Genomic DNA, 20,379 nt, shown 5'->3' on the forward strand with positions numbered 1-20,379 from the left:
CCCCCGATGGAAACTCATTCCATTGGTGCGGGGCCACTACCAAAAAGGCCCACTCCCTTGCATTCACCAACCTAACTGCCTTTGATGGCGGACAAGTGGGAGGGGCTCCTCAGAGCTTGTCTTGTTTCCGAAAGCTGAATGGTTGGGATGCATGTTAGGAGATACCTTGTTTGTGGTGTAGTTGCTGTGCTTTCATAAGGATGTGGATACTCATTTTCACCAAATTCATTATGGGATTGTTCTGTGCATCTTCTTTTGTGCACAAAGTATAACGCCCACACCACTGGGAGAAGGGAAAAGCACCACGACGGTAGGGCTGGTTCAAGCCCTGGGAACGCACCTTGGTCAGAATGCCTTTGCCTGTGTCCGGCAGCCTTCACAGGGACCCACGTTTGGAATTAAAGGTACAAAGTGGATGTGGGGGGTGGTATGGGGAGGACACTTTCAGCTCAGTGGTACAGCACTTGTTTTGCATGCAGAAGGCTCTGTGTATCCCCAGCATCTCCAGTTCCCCAGCATCTCCAGTTCAAAGGATCAGGTAGCAGGTGATGGGGAAAGGTGATCCTGGAAAGTCACTGCCAGACAGAGTAGATCACACTGGCGTAGATGGACAAGTAGTTTTACCTGGCCTATGTTCCAGTCTTGGTCATATAGCAGGGGAGGGTAACCTCTGGATCTTGGGCCTAATGCTGCCCACAGAGGTGTCCATCTGGCCCGCAGAGACTTGGGCTCCCCCCTCAATCTCTCCCCAAGCTCTCCCCCGTGGCCTGGAGTCTACTGGGGGCTTTGTGAGGAGGGGGTGGGATTCCCCTTGTTATCTCGGATCACAGATTGGAGATAACAAAGGGATTGGGGGAGTGGTGGCTCTGCCTGCCCCACATCTTCCCCACAGTGAGAGAAGGGGTGGGGCTGGCAAAGTTAGTTCCCGGTGGCTGCTTCAGGAGGACCATGTCCCTGGTGCGGCCGCTAGGAATCAAATGACTTTGGGGGTGTTGCCCTGCTTCCTGATGTCATACAGCCTGCAGAGGACTGGGTGGGGGGTTATGGTTGCCTGCCCCTGGATATGGGAGTGGTAGCAAAAGCAGGGCACCCTTAGTTCCAGTTTATGCAGTTGGTAGAAAGGAGTGGTAAAGCTTTTCCTAGACTGTAGCATTCCAGGCTGCATGCTGCCCCATAGTTTGCCCTTGGAAAACTAGCAGGTCAAGGATAAGCGTATCACCTAGTTTTCTCCCTGACATCCATTCCACCCCATCCATCATTTTTTAATATACACGTAGTTTTTGTTCTCATTTCGCCATGGCGGAGCATTCAGCCAGGTAACCCCCCCTCCTGAACCCTGAAGTAGCTTTACCTGTTTGATTCTGCTGTTTGTATAAACTGGTTATTAGGAAAGTAGTGCCAGTTGTTAGGAATGCAGGACCAGCAAAAATATTACGGAGTTTTGAGAAGACTCTTTCGCCCATATCCATCATCTTTAGGCTTAACGTTCTGGTATGTCATGATACGACTTACGGAAAAGTACGTAATTTGTGTTCAACACTGTTAATAGGATGCAGGAGATTTTAGGGTAAGCCCCTTTTTCTGCACTGATCCTCACTAAGGAAGGCTTATTTATTTTAAAACGTATATACCCTCTTTTCGATCAAAAGATGCTCAAGCTTTTAAGCACCCACATGTTTCCTGTTCTGATGTAGGCGGTGCTGCTGGAGGCGGCTATTCTCAGGTTATTCCTATGGAGGAGGTAACTTTAACCTTAAACTGTATGTTTTTGCTCTTTAAAGATGGACTCTGGGGGTTCGTGGCTTGGATGCAGTGCTTCATGGTTCCAGAGTATCAGGATCCACTCATACGGAACTGGTGGAGGCTGGCGGCTCCAGCATCAGCGGGGCAGTGGATCCACTCTGGGTTTCAGTCAGAACCAATCAAAACTCTTAAGGAGCTATCCAAGGTGCAAAGCAATGTGGGCAGCTCCTTTAGAGTTCTGACTGAAACCCAGACTGGATTCACTGCCCTGCTGACATCGGAGCCACCAGCCCCAACTGCACAGAACTCTAGTGGTGTGGGAGCTGCTTTCCCATAGTGAGAGGGATGGTATCTCACCATGGGGAAAGCAACGATTATGTGAAAAGGGCTCACGTGATTTGCCCCTGCCATGTGGTTCCCTGTATTCGTATACACAGAGTCCCTGATGGACGAACCCATCTGTTTCTGCTCCATGTTAAGCCTAAACAGGGTGCATTAATGTGCGAGTACAGGTAGGAGGCCAGGTGTACTGGCCCTAGTGCCTCAGTTCCTGACCTTGACGCTTTTCAATGGCTGCTATTCAAGAATTGCTGGAAAAGCAAGGAGTGGACTTCTAAGCATTCTTCTGATGTAAGAATCAGAACCCCACAAACCACCCCTGCTTATAAACAAAAAAACCCAGGCAAATGTGCTACCCCTTGCAGCTCAGATGTTTCGAAAACATGTGGTTTTAAGCTTTCGTATTTTATATTGCTTTATGCTGTGCTTTGTGGTTTAAATTTTTGTGAACTGCCCAGAGAGCTTCGGCTATTGGGCCATATAGAAAATAAATAAATAAGCAAGCAAACAAACAAGCTGAAGGTGGGGGTCTTGTCCCTGCCTGCAAGAATTTTTAGTGCTGGGGTGTTGAACCTCAGGCCTGAGATCCAAATCTAGCCCACGCACCTGATGTCCCAGTCCAGCCTTCTGATGTTCCCCAGATGGCCACACCCCCTTTCCCCTGACAGCCAGTCATTTGGTGGTTTCCCAGCTTTGGTGGTTTCCCAAATGGCTACACCCCCTTCCCCCTGATACCCAACCACTTTGGTGGTACCCCAGATGGCCACACCCCCTTTCCCCTGACAGCCAATCATTTGGTGGGTTCCCAGCTTTTGCACAATCATTTCCCCATTCTAAAGGTTTGGGATGCCTCTCCTAAGGCGTAGTCATTGGCAGTAACAGCTTTAAGCAAAAATATGCTGGTATTTTTTGAATTTTGGCCCCACCCCTTTTGTCTCTGGCTCCACCCATCACTGGAATGCGGCCCCCGAGAGCTTCTCTGAAATGGAGTTTGGCCCTCAGGCTGAAAGAGGTTCAACACCCTGGTTGTAGTGGGTGAAGAAAGCTTTATCTTTGATGCCCTGCTTTTTCTAAACCCAGGAAGTTTTGCAAAATGGCACCAGCGTGGTGGAGCTTTTTTACTCACTCTTGCTTTCTCTGTTAAACAAGACCAGCCTTCCCCAAGCTGTCCCAAGATGTGTCAGACTACAACTCCCATCACCACAGCCAGCATGGCCATAAATCTCCTGTTCTTGGGAGAGTAAGGAGGACATTCTAGATCAGCGTTCCCCATGCCAGTTGGGGATGATGGGAGTAGTAATTCAACCTATTTGGAGGGTGCCAGGTTGGGCAAGGTTCCTCAAGATGCTGGTCTCTCTGTACTTCACAGATCAGTTTTCCATCTCACCTCCATGAACATGGCTGTTAACATTTCATAGCCACTGTTTGGGGACTTAATGACCGGCTTCGGATGACATGCCACGGCTCATCATGGGTTAGTTCAGCCATGATGAGTCACAGTGCTTGCAGGCACCATGTTGCCTATCCAGCCCCCGCTTGGGGGTTGTCGTGTCATGCGAACCCAGCAAGTGTGGGTTATGTGAGGGTTAAACAACCCACACATAACCCTAAAACAGACCATGGGTTATACTCACTGGGTTTGCACGACACAACAATCCCCAAGTGGGATTGCATATTCAGAATGGCAGCCATACATGCCCTGCATACACTGTGGGATAAATAACCCAAAGTGGACTGTTGTGTCGTGCAAATGGCCCCAATAAGAGTTAGGAAAGGGTTTGAGAGACTCCTGGGCTGTTTTCCCACCACATTTCTTTTCCTCTGCAGTTCAATCTCCATCTCACGGGGGACATCCATGCCATTACAGCAGCCAATAACCTGGTTGCTGCTGCTCTTGATGCCCGCATCTTCCACGAGGCAACACAGTCTGATCAGGTAACGTGATGCCATTGTTCCTTTTCCCCTGTGGTGTGTCTTCTGCACCGTCAATTTAACTGAGACGTATTGGGTGCCCTGCAGCTACTAATTATGTGTCTTGCTCTTTAAGGCTCTCTATTCTCGCTTGGTCCCTTCTGCTGATGGCACTAGGAAGTTCTCCGATATCCAGATCCAGAGACTTCAGGTGAATTTGTAGCTCTGTTCCTGTGGGTGTTTCTGGAACTATACTTGGGGGCGGGGTGTTACATGTTCACGAAGATAGAATCCCATGCAAAACCCAAAACTGTGACCCTGGATGTCAGATTCCCTTCTGGTGAAACAAATCCAAATTTTGCTCCTAAGAAATTAATTCTACCAAAAAAAACAAAACAAAACCCCAAGAAAGGGTCTTGTGGCACCTTAAAGACTAACAAATTTATTCTGGCATAAGCTTTCGTGGACACTGCCCGCTTAATCAAATGCGTGAAGGGTGAACCTCAAATTGGCAGATTTATATACATGTGCTGGAGGGTGGAGTGGGAGCGGAGATGTAAACTGTGTTGTCAGAGGGAATTGACATGGAAAAAATACAGACAGTGATTATTACCTTGCCTTAACAAAACATGATTGGGTGATAACACAGACACTGTCTCAATGGTGAGCCAATTAACATATGTAGTGTGATATTGTATTTTAATTATCTTTATTGAAACCACAGGAAATGGAGTTGAATCTCTTGATAAAGAGCCATTTTGCAGCCATTTTACATTGATATCTGTCTTTTGGAATTCCTGTGTTCAAGAATGGCTACCTTAAGGCCATTGACAGTGTCCTGGACGGGTGGACACTAATTCTACCATCATCCTCTAAGAGTTGGGCTACAGAGCATAGAGGAGGGGCTGCTAGAGAATTAGTGTACTCTTCCCTGCTGTGACTTTTGTGTCTGTTGGAGTGGGGAGCAAGGAAAGATCTCCCCACTCAGTGGTGCTGACTGGTGGAGCCCTTTCTTCGTTGGAGCCTTGTCACCCACAGGTTTATCTGTCAGCAGCGGCAGCAGACCGATGGGAAGTCACCACTCTCAATTTCCTACAGTGCTCCAGAGTACCCAACGTGGTGTCAATCTAGGGCATCCTGGGAAATTTAAAATGGTGGCTTCCCAGACCCAGTCACCCAGCATGGACAGCGATTGGTGCCAGTGGGCCCCTATTGCCCTGGCTGCTGAATTGGGGCCTGGAGCTGTGGCATTCTCTATCCCAAGTAGGATAGGCGCATGGATTTGAACCAGACCTAGATTTAAGATTGCCAGCTTCCAAAAGTTTCACTGCCGTGCTTTTGCTTGTCACAGCCTTGCACTGAACCAGCCAAACTACCGTTCCTTGTCATGCTCCAGTCTTAAATTGGCTTATTCCATCTGCTGCTGGGGTTGCCATCTTTGTTTTTCTGGCCTGCTCCTGTGCCATTGTAACCATCAGAGAGGCATATTTCTTAGGTCAAGTCTTTCACAATATGGAGATAAGTGGTGCCAGGACTGCGGGGGGGGGGGGGGGGCGGATTTTGCCTGCTTATATATTTTTCTTTCAGATTAGGCTGCTGTTAAGGGAGCAAATTCAGGAAAAAAGGGTTAGGAGCTGTATCTGTATCTGACCCACTGAAGGTGAAATTCTGGTTTCATTAAAGTTCTGCCTTTGGGGACAGTTGTTTCAAGCCCTTGTCTTAAAACTTTTCTTGCTGTGTTTCAAGTTTCAGCTTAGGCTTTTAGATTCTTCTTTCCCTTTTGTTTTTTTTTTTTACCTCTGGAATGATTTTTCTAATGAACTTGTTTAAAGACTCCTTTCCTGTAACGGCCCTTGTTTTTCTTCTCTCCCACTCCTTCCCTTCCTCCTCAGAGATTACATATTAAGAAAACGGACCCAAAGGCTTTGACAGATGATGAGATAAACAGATTTGCAAGATTGGATATTGATCCAGACAGCATAACGTGGCAAAGAGGTACTGGAGCAAAAAATAACCTGCAGAGAAGGAAATGGGGAAATTAGAAAGGAGGTGGGCGAGCAGGGGTGTTTGCATGTGTGTGGGAGAGTGGATTAAAGTTATGATAGAAATACATTCCTACTGAGATCCTGTTCCCCCTGCTAATCTCTCGGCCACATTTAGTGCGGGCCAAAATCCGATTGTGTGAAGACTATAGAACAGGGGGTGGGGAGTCTTTTTTCCCCTTTAAGGGCCACGTTCCCTCAAGGATAATCTGTTGTGGGCAACATACCAGCAGTGGGTGGGGCCAGAGCCGCCCACACTGTTTCTCTGTACAGGGAGTGTTTAGCATTCAGGGCAGGGAACAGTCTGTCAGCTGCACTTTGGCTCCATCTACTTTGGGCAGGAAGTCCCACCTCTCATGCAATATTGAGAAGACTATGTTTATTATAGCATGGTCAGAGCTTGCTTTCGAAAGTGGACTAAAGTTTAACTTGTCCATAAATAATCCAGAATTAAGGGTGAGCAGTGAGGTAGCCAAGTTTGCTGACCACACCAAATTATTTAGGGTGCTTAGAACAAGAAGGAATGGCGAAAAGCTCCGGAAGGAGCTCTCCAAACTGGGGGAATGGGCATGAAAATGTCAAATGCGGTTCAATGTAAGCAAGTGCAAAAAGATTCACGTTGGGGTAAAAAATCCCAGTTTTCTATATATGCTGATGATGCCTCAGCTGGTGGTGGGTGACCAGGAAAGGCATCCTGGGGCTGTGGTGAACAGCTTGGTGAAAATATTGACCCATTGTGCGGCTGCTGAGAAAAGGACGAACTCCCATCTTGGGCATAATTAGGAAAGACTTTGAAAATAAAACTAGCAATGTCATATTGCCTTTATACATATCTATGGTGTGAGCACACTTGGGCAATGCGTACAGTTCTAGTCACCAGATCGTAAGAAGGATATTGTAGGCTGGAAAAGGTACCAAAAAGGGCAACCAAAATTATCAAAGGGCTGGAGCAACTCCCCTCTGAGGAAAGGTTACAATATTTGGGTTGGGGCGGGATTAGTTTAGAAAAAAGGGCGAGTAAGGTGAGACATTTTCCCCCTCTGTAGAACCTGGGGTCATCCATTGAAGGTGAGTGGTTGGAGATTCCAGAGAGACACAGAGAAGTGCTTCTTCTCACAGTACATAGTTACATTTCAGAAGTCCCTGCCGCAAGATGTAGTGATGACCACCAGCTTGGATGGCTTTAAAGGGGATTATACAGAGTCTTGGAGGATAACGCTATCAATGGTACTAGTGCTGATGGCTATATCTCACCTCCAGGAACTCATGTTCTCAATACCAGTTGCTGGGGATCACAAGTAGGAGGGTGCCGTTGCGTTCGTGTCCTGGCATGTCAACTTCCCATAGGCATATCGTTGGCCATTGTGGGAAGAAAATGCTGGACAAGATAGGCCTTTGGTTTGGTCCAGAACGGCTCTTATGCTCCTATGAGCAAGGTATTTAGCATCTAAAGGATGGCCTCTTTCCATATGTTCCTGCCTGTGCCCTGAGATCATCATATGAGGCCCTGCTCCAAGTGCCCCCATATACCGGGATTCGGTAGGTGGCTACGCGTTAGCGGACCTTTTTTGTGGTGGCCCCCAAATTGTGGAATGCCCTCCCTACAGAGGTCTGCCTAGCGCCTACTTTGTTGTTTTTTTGGCATCAGGCAAAGGCCTTTTTATTCTCCTCGGCCTTTTAAAATAATTTAAACTACTGCTTGTTTTCATTTTAACTATGTGTTTAATGCTGCACTTTAAAATCGTCTTTTCCCATGTTTTGGCTGCTTAGATATTTAGCTCTTGTTAAATTATTTTAAATTATTATTGCTGCTATTAAAAATACTTTAATATATTTTATCATTGGTTTTATTGTATTTGTTTTTATCATTGAGAGCTTTGGCTATAGGACGACTCAAAAATTGAATAAATGAATGACAATAAATTGTAATTCAGCTCTGGCCATGCTCACCTTGCTTATTCAAATTGCTTTTAATTTTGTCTAGGAATAGTTGCTGAAGAAATAATTTATGCTGATTGGCATGAAAGTAAATTACAAAGTGGCAAATAAAGTTGTCAGAAAGTAGGTCAGCCCTTATATAGGGGTGATATAATCACCAAAAGGCATACCCTTGGCAGTTCAGGAAAAGAACATTTTGCAAATGTCGCCCCATTAATCAGCATCCTGCTGAGAACAGCCATTCGTTTTTCTCATGCATGCTCTCAATTTTGTCTCTTTCTGCTATTTTGCAAAGCGATTGAGCTTACCCACAAAGCATCTTGTTTCTTCCCTGTCCCCCTTTTCCCATGTTTCTCTTTTGAGAGGTATAGATATATATAGATATACTGTATATAACATTTCCTACCAAATGAGTTGTGAAATGAATTCTCAGAAGTTTGGCTCTTGGCGCACGAATAAGACTCAATTTATTTTATCATATGAAAACTTGAGTTCACCCAGCTACTCAAAAGCTAATGTAGTTACATTTTTGTTATTAATATTACTTATGCAAGTGCAAGAGATGGATCTCTTTCTCCTCCTCCTCCTCCTCCTCCTCCTCCTCGGAATTCCTGCTATTGAATAAGATTGTTAGTCAACTCTAAATTCATCACTACTGGCAGAAGGGAATAAACAAAGTCCTTGCTTTGAAGCACCTTCAGATGCCAATTAGATATAGGAAGAGCTTTGACCAAAGGTCCATCTCATCCAGCATCCTGCTTCCTGCAAGGGCCAACTTGCTGTATCTGGGAAAACCACAAAAAGGGCAATAGTTCTTTCCCTGCTGTTGTTCCCTAGCAACAATAAGGGCTGTGGGGTTATAAGTGTGTGTGTGTGTATGTATACTTAAAGGCAGAGAGGCCCACTTGTCCAGATCAGATGATACTGCTGAGATCGTGTGACTTCAAAAACTGGTGCCTGAATTTGTTTGCAAAAATTCCTCTTCCCTCCCCATCCCTTTTCCTTTTGTGTCGTGTCTGTTAGGTTGCAAGGCTGCAGGCAGGAACTGTCTTGCTTTTTAATCTGTGCACAACACTCAGTAAGTTTTAGACACTTTATAAGTAATATTCACTGACATACTGCTTCTGAACCTGAAGATGCCATATAGCCATTAATAGACGGAGCCTCCACACATTTGTCTCATCCCCTTTTTAAAGCCATCTAAGGTACTGGCCTTCAGTGCATCTTGTGTCTGTGAATTCCACAAGTTAATCATGTGTTGTGTGAAGAAAGGCTTTTTTGTTGTCTGTCTTGAATCTGCTTCCAAACAGCTTCACTGAATGCCCTGAGTTCTGGCATTGTTCTGGCTCATTTGGCATTGTTTACTGTTCTCTTCCATGTTCCTTCAATAATTAAAAGTGTATAAGGCAGAGGGTGCACAAGAGCTCACTACACCTACTCACTAGCTTCATGACTTACCAGGGATTTGAACCCAAGTCCCCTGATCCAAGTCCAGGGTGGGCAGCTTCGGCTGGTCCAGCGCCAATTTCCATCCCTGGATCCTCCAAATTGGCCATTTGGCACCTGAATTTGGTGGCAAAATGCTACAGAGACTCAAGGGGGGCATATTTAGCTTTTGACAGCAAGCCAGCAGGGGTTTTTTTGCTGCCGCCACCGAATTTCGGCAGGGGGGGCAGTGGGGGGGCAGTCAGGGCCGCAGGGGCTGCATGTTGCCTACCCCTGCGCCACTCCATGCTGCTTCTCCTTCATCCGCCCTGTTTTGTGCTACACATTTAAGTGAGATTTTCCTGCGTGCCTGGATGACTCGAACGAGCAAATCTCTCAGGTCCTTTGGCAAAGTTGCCATCACCCTTCGTTCTTTAAAGCCGTGTGCATGTTAAAAGCGCCACTGCTTGCTCTCTTTGCAGCCTTTCACCTCTTGCAGCCTTTCTTCTAATGACCCGTCCTGTGTTCTGAGCTAAGGCTGAGCCATAAACAGCTTAAGAGACACATGCATTAAAAGTCACAGCCCATTTTTAACCTTTCTTGTAACGGTCTATTCTCTTTCTCCCCTCTCCTCCTGCATTTTCATTGTACAGTATTGGACACAAATGACAGATTTCTGCGGAAAGTCACGATTGGCCAGTCTCTGACTGAGAAGGGGTTCTCGCGCACAGTAAGTGTCCTTTCTCTTTCCATAAAAGGGATTATTTGCCCTTTTAGAAAAGCAGGCAGGCATTGGAACAATAACATCTTTGCTTCCCTCACCATCTGGGTTTGTCTTGAGTTAAGAGATGTGGGGTTTCCTCCCTCACCACCTCTGTTCTGCTGCAGATGTATATAAAAACAGACTCCCGAGAGGGGTGATAATACGCTCTCTAGGGAGATTCGCCTGGCACCTAAGTTGCACTCCTTCCAGTGCCAGGTGAAGACCTTTTTATTCTCCCCGTATTTTAGCTTCCAGTCTTTTAAAACACCAGAGCTAAAAGACTAGGAAGCTAAAATGCTAAAACACTGTATAAAATCTGTATTGTAAAACTCTTCATTGCTGTTAGGTTTTATTCTGGTTGTAGTGTTATATTGTGATTTTAAGCTTTCATATTTTATATTGTTTTATGCTGCGCTTTGTGGTTTTAATTTCTGTGAACTGCCCAGAGAGCTTCAGCTATTGGGCAGTATAGAAATGAATGAATGAATGAATGAATGAATGAATGAATACTGCCCCCACCCCACCCACCCACAGTATACCAGAGCTCTGGTATTGCCACCCACAGCAATTCTGTGGAGGACCCTGCCACATTTCAGATTTCTACTTTGTGTGACTCTTTGACATACAGAGGAATTCCACCCCCTTTCTAGAGAGCAGGGGTGTTGAACCTCTTTCAGCTGAAGGGCCGAATTCCGTTTCAAAGAAGCTCTCATGGGCCGCATTCCAGTGGTGGGTGGGGCCAAAGGCAAAAGGGGTGGGGCCCAAAATAACAGCATATTGTGGCTTAAAACTCTTATTGTCAGCCACTAAGCCTTAGGGAGAGGCATTAGAATGGGGGAAAAAGCCGCACAGAAAGTGAGAAACCACCAATCGATCTGTGGGAGGAGGAAAGAGGGTGGGGCCAGGGGAAGGGGGTCTGGCCCTCTGGGGAATCCCAGATTGCTGGATTTGGCCTGAACTTCTACATCCCTGCTATCAAGTTTGTATTCAGGAATGACCGTATCCCACTGATTCTCTCCACTGAATTCCCTTGAGCCCACTATATTCATCTTTGCTTTGTTAAAACCAAGCATTTCAACTGTTTTTAAAGGAAGCTAATTTTGTCCCTTTCTGGTTCTTTTCCCTCCCCCACCCCAGACCCAATTTGACATCACGGTAGCCAGTGAGATTATGGCAGTCTTGGCACTCACAGACGGCCTTGATGACATGAGGCGGCGCCTGGGCAAAATGGTGGTTGCCTCCAGCAAGCAAGGCGCTCCAATTACTACAGAAGACTTGGTATGTTGACCACAATCTTGCTCAGAAGAAAGTCTGAATGAAACTGGGCAGAAGCTGGCTCCAAACAGCAAGACCTCCCATTCTAAGCTAGTGGCCACGCTGGCTGGGAATGATGGGAGTTGTAGTCCAGCATATCTAGAGGGCACCGGGTTGGGGAGAGCTGACTTAGATACAAGTTCCCCTCAAATCTGTGGGATTGAATTCCAATTAAATGTCTCCAGAATCCGGGAGATTCTCATAAATCCAAACCTGCATAGCCTGGCTCCAGGATAAATTAGGGAGCATCTTCTCCCTTATCAGCTCCTGCCACCCGCCCAGTCATTCAGATAATCCCGGAAGGCCTTGCTCCGAAGTGTCGTTGTTTGTGGAAGCTAGACTTCCATCTTCCTGGAGCGACTGGCCTTTTCTGCAGTGGCCTCTATGTTGGTGAATGTCTTTCCTCATGAGACTCATATGGTTAGATCAATTCTACCCAGAAGAAATGAGTAGGCCTCAGGCTTGAGGAGGTCCTCAGCTTAGTGCCTCTGGTTGGTTCCCCCCTGGTGTGCTTCCCCAATAGGCCCCTACTCCTAGCAGCACTCATCCCCAGTGGCACTCTTCAGATTTGAGGTAAGTGGCCACCATTTTAAATTTCCAACTGAGCCCCAGACATCCTGACATAGTAATGCCGCAGTGGATACTCTGTGGCATTGTGGGTAATTTTAAATGGTGGCTTATTGCCATTTGCCATGAGAGGCCCAGCCAGCTGCTTGCAGATGCTAAGTGATGATGACAGGCCTGGAAGAGAGGAAAGCTTCAAGCTGCTGCTTGGCTTAAAGACAGGGAGTTGGGGGAGGGCTTTATTCTTGCAGGATAGAATCCATAGAATGCCCCATGCATTTTGGCTGGAATGGAATCTGATATCATATATGTCAGCCTCCCCCAACCTGACAGTTGGACTGCAACCCCCATGCTGTCTGAGGATGATGGGAATTGTAGTACAACACATGGTGGGGCAGGCTGGGAGAGGCTGATACACATGCGCGTGCATGCACACACACACGGCTGCTGTAGCTGTTTCAGCGATCAGAAAACAGTGCACCTTGTAGTTTCCCCAGTCATGGAAGTAACCGCTGTGATCTTGTGTGTGTTCCTATTGCCAATGTTACACTGCATACTTGAGAAAAAATAATAAAAGATTTCATATTGTGCGCTTGCGATTTCTCCACCCTGGGAAATATAAATGTCCCGAGTTTCTCAAAGATTGTAGTAAAGAAAAGAAAAAAGGTAGACTGTACATGATTGAAATTGGCCTACCCTTGATTTCTGGCAGTGCAGTTTGAAATAGAACAAAAATGTGGAGCAAACGGGTCTGCGAATGAGACCAAGGTGTATCCGGCTGTGTTTGCCCTTTTGTGTCCCATTTCTGCACAAAGGGTGGCAGATCGTACATCAAGCATACAAAAGTTAGAACAGTTGTTAGCTTTACGGCTCTGGAAATGTCACAGACCTAAAGAAATGCACGAGAAGTGCCACTCAAGTAACTCTTCACACTCCTGTTCCCTTAGGGAGTGAGCGGCGCCCTGGCAGTTTTGATGAAAGATGCTATTAAGCCAAACCTCATGCAGACCTTGGAGGTAAGTGCATACGCTCTGCAACCTTGATGCTTTTGACTGGAAATTGGGATGCCGACCAAAATACGGTGTAATTTACAGCACTTATCTCTTTTCATGTTTCTCTGTTCCTGCTGCCTCATTCCTCTGTCAGGGCAACCCTGTGTTTGTCCATGCTGGTCCATTTGCCAACATCGCTCATGGCAACTCCTCTGTCCTGGCAGACAAAATTGCCCTGAAACTTGTCGGCAAGGAAGGGTTTGTTGGTAAGTCTCTTTCTGTCTGCTGTCTTCGTGCATGATTACCTTACGGGATGCATCACCATAATAATATGTAGTGCCGGTTGCTGGCTTAAACTCATCCAACAGTCATAAAAAAAAAATATATATATACACACACACACACACACACACACATAACATACACACACACACACACACACACATAACATACACACACACACACACACACACATAACATACACACACACACACACATAACATACACACACACACACACACATAACATACACACACACACACACATAACATATACACACACACACACACACATAACATATACACACACACACACACACACACAACATATACACACACACACACACACACATAACATATACACACACACACACATACATAACATATACACACACACACACACACACATAACATACATACATACACCCAAATGTGTTTGTGGGGGCATTTTATAACTGCAAGCCATTTTCCAATGTATCCTGGGGTAATAAAATGCCTCACAATCAGAAATATGTCTGAAGTATTTTATAAATTCAAAATATTAGAAAAGTATCATAAACTTCAAGGTAAAACTTTATTATTACTAAAAGCTAATGTTTCTTGATGTTGTTGGATATTTTTCTACCTCATAACACTTTACATTTCTGTGAGGTAAATGTTCCCCAATGAAATCCTCTGGTTTGTGCCACTACTGACACCTGGAGTAGTTAAGCCTCCTTGTCTAAACCAGTTTTGTTTGGAAAATCCGTGTGGCATGTTTATACTCCAGGTGTGTTGCCTGGTTTTGAGGATATAAAGACACCTCACTGGCAAAATCAATAGATTCTTGGGATATGTTATGCCCCACGTCGAGGGTTTTTTTTTCCAGAGGGAATATGATAAGAGGCTGAAATTTGGGGACATTAGGTGACAGAAAACAACAATGTCATGAGAGGACAATGTTGTAGGTTTACTTTGGTGTAAATTCTACAATGAAAAGTGCATCTGGGGTAGCCGTCTAGGCTGCAGTGTTAAGTGGCTTTAAAAGGGGGAAAGGTAAATTTGTGGAGGGTAGGTCTTTCAACAGCCATTAGCCATGAGGGCTATATGGAACCTCCATGTTTGTGGGCTTCCTAGAAGCATCCGGCTGGCTACCATGAGCAAGAGGGAAAGTCATTTGGTCTGATCCAGTAGGCCTCTTCTGATGTTTTTGCCTCCTGTTCCTGAAAAGAGAACTTGCATGCATTTGTGTGTAATGAGGCTTAATGTGCAAAGTAACTGAACTAGGGAAGACAACGGAGGCAATGTCTCCCTTGGGACAGGGAGTCAAATAAAACAGGGGTGGACAGAAGGTAGTTTGGGGCCTACCAGTAGCTCTCTGGGCAATTTGCAGTAGATTGGCAAGGGTTTCCAAATTCCAATTGTTTTAACAGTAGCAACAACAAAAACATCTCGCTTCTCCACCCCGCCCAAAATTGGCCTGCTGAAATAAAGAAAACTTGGAGTAATCAGGAATGGATTTCTGTGTGGAAGGACTTTGAGCTCAGCTCCGTTCTAGTACTCAAAACAAATTCCTGTGCTCAGTGGAACCCTGTTCTTCAATTCTAAGAATGTGTCTTTTGCACCTGGCTCCAGTTGGTGGATCTGGGGTACTATCGAGTTGCCAAGTAGATCCCGCAAGCATGAGACGTCTGCACTCCCCTGAAATAAAGCATAACAGATGCTGTAGGTAGTCAGGCAGGGGAGAGAGAGGTCATGGGTTAATGACAGTTTTTTGTGGGAAATAAGGAATTGTGGGGCCTGCCCTCCTGTGCCTTTCTCCTGGAGGCCCACTTTCTTCCTTGGGGTCCTCAGGCCTTGATACCATGCTAGCTGGAGCAAGCCGATTGCCCAAGGGGCCATAGCTCAGTGGTAGAGCACCATCTTTGAAAGCAGAAGGTCGCAGGTTCAATCCCTGGCATCTGCAGGTGGGGGTGGGAAGGAATCCTGCCTGAAACCTGGAGGGCCACTGTTGACAATATTTATTTATTCATTCATTCATTCATTCACTCATTTCATTTCTATACTGCCCAATAACTGAAGCTCTGGGCGGTTCACAAAAATTAAAACCAAAAAGCACACAGTAAAACAATATAAAATATAAAAACATGAAAACGTTAAAACCACAATATAGCAATACAACCAGAGTAAAACCAGAGTAAAACCTAGCAGCAATGCAGAGATTTAAAAGACAGATTTAAAACAGCAAAGCTAAAAGTCTAGAAAGCTAAAATGCCTGGGAAAATAAAAAAAAGTCTTCACCTGGCACCAGAAGGAATACAATGTAGGTGCCAGGCAAACCTCACTAGGGAGGTCATTCCACAGCTGGGATGCCACAGCAGAAAAGGCCCTCCTCCTAGTAGCCATCCGCCTCACTTCCTTTGGCAGGGACTCACGGAGGAGGGCCACTGAAGATGATCTTAAGGTCCGGGCAGGCACATATGGGAGGAGGCGATCCTCCAGATAACCTGGCCCCAAGCCGTTTATGGCTTTGAATGTTAACACCAGCACTTTGAATCAAGCCCAGAAATGGACCGGCAGCCAGTGCAGCTGGAAAAGTACTGGCGTAATATGAGCTCGCAGGCCAGTCCCTGTTAACAATCTTGCTGCCCTATTTTGGACCAGCTGAAGTTTCCGGACCGTTTTCAAAGGCAGCCCCATGTGTAACGCATTGCAGTAATCCAGACGAGAAGTTATCAGAGCATGGAGAACTGTAGCGAGGCTGTCTCTGCCCAGATAAGGGCGTAGTTGGTATACCAGCCTACGCTGATAAAAAGTGCTCCGTGCCACTGAGTTCACCTGTGCCTCAAGTGACAGTTCAGGGTCCAAGAGCACCCCAGACTACGAACCTGGTCCTTTAGCCCAATACCGGCTAGATGGACCAGGGGTCTGAGTCAGTATAAGGCAGCTTCCTGTCTCGTATCTCCGTCTCACTTTGGATGGCCACCAAAGAGTTAGCCATCCTGGGAGTAAACTGGGCGTGTTCTGGCCACGCTCCTGCCTATGGAGGTGATTACGTCCAGGGAAGGATGGTCCCTTCCATCCATAGTCTCGAGGGTGCCGGGAGATGGGAGGTGCAGGGTTTGCAAGCTTGCCTTCCAGGTCTGCCCTGTTACTTGCAGTATCACTGCTCTGTCTCCCCCAGTTTCTAGCTGCTGCTTGTGGTTAGCGCTGGCCATAGAGAGCTGCTGCTAGAGTTGTATAAACGGGGGAAGAAGAGGAGGGGTGAAGCCCCCTGTTTTCAACCTCGCTGAGCTTCTTTGAGCATTTGGTTAAAACGTGTGCATTTTTTAAGCAGTTCCATAGTGTCATTTGGCTGATGCAATTCTTAGGCCTTTTTGTTTTTACCATGTAAATTCCCCTGAGTCTTCAGGTAAAGTAGGGGGATAGAATCAGAATAACAACAATAATAATAATACACTGTGCGAAAAGAAAGGAGATGGTGCATAATCATGAATTTCTCTGTCTGTTCTGCCTGCAGTGACGGAAGCCGGTTTCGGGGCAGATATTGGCATGGAAAAGTTCTTTGACATCAAGTGCCGGTATTCTGGTCTGCAGCCCCATGTGGTGGTCTTGGTTGCCACTGTCCGAGCTCTGAAAATGCATGGCGGAGGGCCCACGGTGAGTGCTGGCCTTGGCAACAGAGAAGTCCGAAGCCCAGTTGTGAGGTCATTGGGCTGTTCACACAACACGCTAACCCACACTCAGTGGTTGAGTGTGGGTTGTTGTTGAACTGTGGGTTAGCTTGTTGTCTGAACCCAGGACATTTTCCACAGGGTGGCTTGTTAACTATGCAGGGTGGCTTGTTATCCACCCTGAACAACCCAACAACAAACCATGGGTTCTCAAGGTGGCTTGTTCAAGAAAAATAAGCCACACTGCATGGTTAACAAGCCACCCTGCGGAAAATGTCCTGGGTTCAGACAACATGCTAACCCACAATTCAACAAACAATGCATGGTACAACAACACCCCACACTCAACCACTGAGTGTGGGTTAGCATCTTGTACATACCTAGTTATAGAGTCAGAATGTGAAAGGATATTGGGGGGATCATCCAGGAACAGCTGATTCCATAGGCTGTATATGCCTAAAGCATCCTTGAGAGGTGCCTTTCCAGCCTGCCCTTAACATATGAAGATGGTAGCCTCACAGGCTTTTGCGGTGCTTTGCCCCATTGCTCTTAGGTCCTCTCAAATCTCTGCTTACGCCCCAGGTTCCTTTTTCCTGCCCCCTTTGCTTGGATTTCTCTCCTCATCCCTTGCTATCCATCATACTACTTCCTCTCTTCCTCTTCCCTTTATTTTTATATCAGTAAATGGCTGCTTATATTTTATTTCAAATTGGGGGGGGGGGACCCAGCTTCATAAATACAATAGTGATGGTAAATTTCATGAAGGCATTGCACTTTTAACTTGCAGTGTGTATTCTGATGTCCCTCCTTTTCGCTTTCTTGCATGTAGGGCCAAAGTGGGGAGGGGAACATGAGCACACTCATAGGCTATGTCCCTGCACACCTGGCTGTAAGGGGCTCTGTAAGTGCATTCAGCTGAACATGCTTACAGAGATTCTACGAATGCAAGCCCTGCCTTACCAGGGTTTACGATCATGGGATCTCTGTAAATGAGTCCTCCCCACCCTCTGCAAATTGTTCGAGTCTGCAGGGGGAGGTAGAATTTCCTCAACCTTGCCCACTGATCTTTTGCTAATGAGATCTTTTGTATGCTGCTGGTGACTGTGTCTTCACAATGTATCTCCTCTCTGGTCTCCGGACCTTGTGCTGAAAGGTAATGATACATCCCTGGAGGTTGTAAAGTACTCTTTGCAATTCGTCAGAGGGAAACGGTTGCTGCTTGGTTCATTGTGTTAATAGGTGCCAAGCTGTTGGGCACACACGCACGTGCGCACGCACACACACAGAGCTGGGCTAAAATTCATGACCTCATGTCCTTGTGAAGCAGGAAACATGATACCCATGGGCACCTTCCTCGGTGCCCGTCCTCCCTTCCCAATTTTTAAAAAATTAAAAACATTTCCAATCAGCAGCTGGGATCTTTTCAAAGTGAAGTGAGGGCCTCCAGCCATTGCCATCTTCATTTCTCATGAATGTCTCTGGGTCGCACCTGGGGCTCAGAGACATTCTTAGGAAATGAAGATGGCAGGTGGCTGCAGAGAAAAAAAGAGAGAAAAACTTTTCTCTCTCCCTGCAGAGGGAGAGAGAAAAGTTTTAGGGATGATCCAGGAGAGGGTTTTTTTTTTTTTTAAAGGATCCTGAAAGAGAGTGAGTGTGACCATGAGAAGGAGAAGGGAATGACATATTTATGTGGATGATCAGTATGTGGGATGAGTGTGTGTGTGTGTGTGTGTGTGTGAGAGAGAGACAGAGAGAGAGAGAGAGAGCGTGCATATGTGTATATGTGGTGATCCGTGGTGAGAGAGAAAAAGAGAATGAGTTGGCTGGCAGAGAGAGGGAGGGGGAGAGAGAGAGAGAAAGTTTTGCCTTCTGAGAAACAGGTTTCTGTTGGTGCAGAAAATTGTGGGTTAAAAGGAGCTGTTTTCTGTGTTGGGGCTTGGATCCTGCCTCTGCCTTGTACTGAGTCTTTTGGGCAGGTTGCTTGTCCTTTGTGACGAGCCACCCCTCCCTGTGGCAGCCATTTTATGGGGGTGCCCAGAACAGTTTCTCAAACAGCCTAACGTGCCCATGGGCTCAACACGTTTGCCTACCTCTGTTGCAAAGGAATTCCTCTTCTCTCACAAACCCATACAGAGACTCGCCAATACACGTCCGTTTTGGAAATGAAATTGAGGGTACAAAGAGAGTGTCCCTCCCCACCTTAAGTCTCCCGTTCCTACTCTTTGCAGGTCACAGCTGGAGTTCCCTTACCAAAAGAATACACCGAAGAGGTAACAATGACTTACTGATCCTATTTATTATTCCCTGATTTCCTGATGTAGTGGCATGCACTCGTCTGAGCCAAAGGAATGGCCCATTCTCGGCCTGACAGAGATTCCCTTTTTCCTTGAGGTGCTGGGTATGTTGCTTTTTTCATTGCTGTGGCTCTGTGACCAGAGAAAGTAAACCTCTTGAACATCCATCCACCTGCCAGAAGAAGGCACGAGGCAGCCTCAGCACCATGCATACACTGTGTTGTCTAAGTGCAGGGTATATGCAGACATTCTGCTGACACTCGTCCTGAAAAGCGCTATCTCCCTTCCTCATTTTTGAGGAATAAACTTGGTATATTTGGGGCCAGGACTGATAAGCCTGGTTCAGACATTCTGATTCTGGGCTGGGAAATCATAAGGTATCATGGCCTTTGAGGAGGGACTGTTGCTCAGTTGCAGAGTGGTAGCTCCTTTCCCCATTTTGAGGAATGCAGATTGTGAGTTTTGAGCCAGGACTCATAAGCCTCATTCAGACGTCATGTTCTTTGGCTGGCAAACCGTGGTTTATCAGCCTGAGAAAAAACCATGAGTAGACGCCAACTAAAGTCCTACTTAGAGTAAACCCATTGAAATGAATGGGACTTAAGTTAGTCATGACCACCTTGTCCCATTCATTTTAACTGATCTACTCTAAGTAGGGTTTTAGTTGGATTCTACCTCACGTGCTCCCTCCTCTCATGGGCCCGACTTTGGCACTTCTATCCTGGCTTGTTAAACCACAGTTTCCCATGATGTTCGAACTAGGAAACTGTGGTTTAAGCAGTGGTGCAGCTAGGGCTGGACCTCGGTGCCAAAGTCGAGGCCCTCATGGCGCAGGGCGCACCCACAGAGCAGCAGATGATGAGGACAGCAGAAGCAAGCTCCATTTTATTCTTGTAGCCACGATGGTGCTATGATTTAAGTGAGTTTAAAATACAAAACTGCACATGGACAGGGTATTTTATTTTTAATCAGGCAAACAGTTTTATTGTTCTAACATCTAAGGAGTGTAGGGATATGTGAATCACCAAAACTCGTGCTTGCCCAAGTTTTCTGAATTCCGTCTCAAAGCTCGTTCCAACCCAAATCCTTATCAGGTTGCAAACTTCGTTTTTTCCTTCTTGCA

At 46.3% G+C, this 20,379-nt stretch overlaps 1 protein-coding gene across 2 annotated transcripts in view; it reads left to right on the top strand.

Moving 5' to 3' along the window:
* Positions 1-20,379, top strand: part of MTHFD1 (methylenetetrahydrofolate dehydrogenase, cyclohydrolase and formyltetrahydrofolate synthetase 1) — a 98,953-nt gene that overhangs the window by 44,022 nt on the left and 34,552 nt on the right. For both annotated transcript variants that reach the window (XM_084836901.1, XM_084836894.1), the window contains exons 12-22: positions 268-404; positions 1,695-1,741; positions 3,910-4,017; positions 4,130-4,204; positions 5,886-5,988; positions 10,052-10,128; positions 11,299-11,439; positions 12,987-13,055; positions 13,186-13,297; positions 16,809-16,948; positions 19,191-19,232. In XM_084836901.1, the coding sequence (XP_084693027.1) occupies positions 268-404; positions 1,695-1,741; positions 3,910-4,017; positions 4,130-4,204; positions 5,886-5,988; positions 10,052-10,128; positions 11,299-11,439; positions 12,987-13,055; positions 13,186-13,297; positions 16,809-16,948; positions 19,191-19,232 (1,051 nt within the window). The remainder of the gene's footprint in view (positions 1-267; positions 405-1,694; positions 1,742-3,909; positions 4,018-4,129; positions 4,205-5,885; positions 5,989-10,051; positions 10,129-11,298; positions 11,440-12,986; positions 13,056-13,185; positions 13,298-16,808; positions 16,949-19,190; positions 19,233-20,379) is intronic.

The sequence above is a fragment of the Heloderma suspectum genome, chromosome 1 (assembly GCF_057233095.1).
Source record: "Heloderma suspectum isolate Gila_16-S chromosome 1, 16-S_ref, whole genome shotgun sequence".
Lineage (NCBI taxonomy): Eukaryota > Metazoa > Chordata > Lepidosauria > Squamata > Helodermatidae > Heloderma > Heloderma suspectum.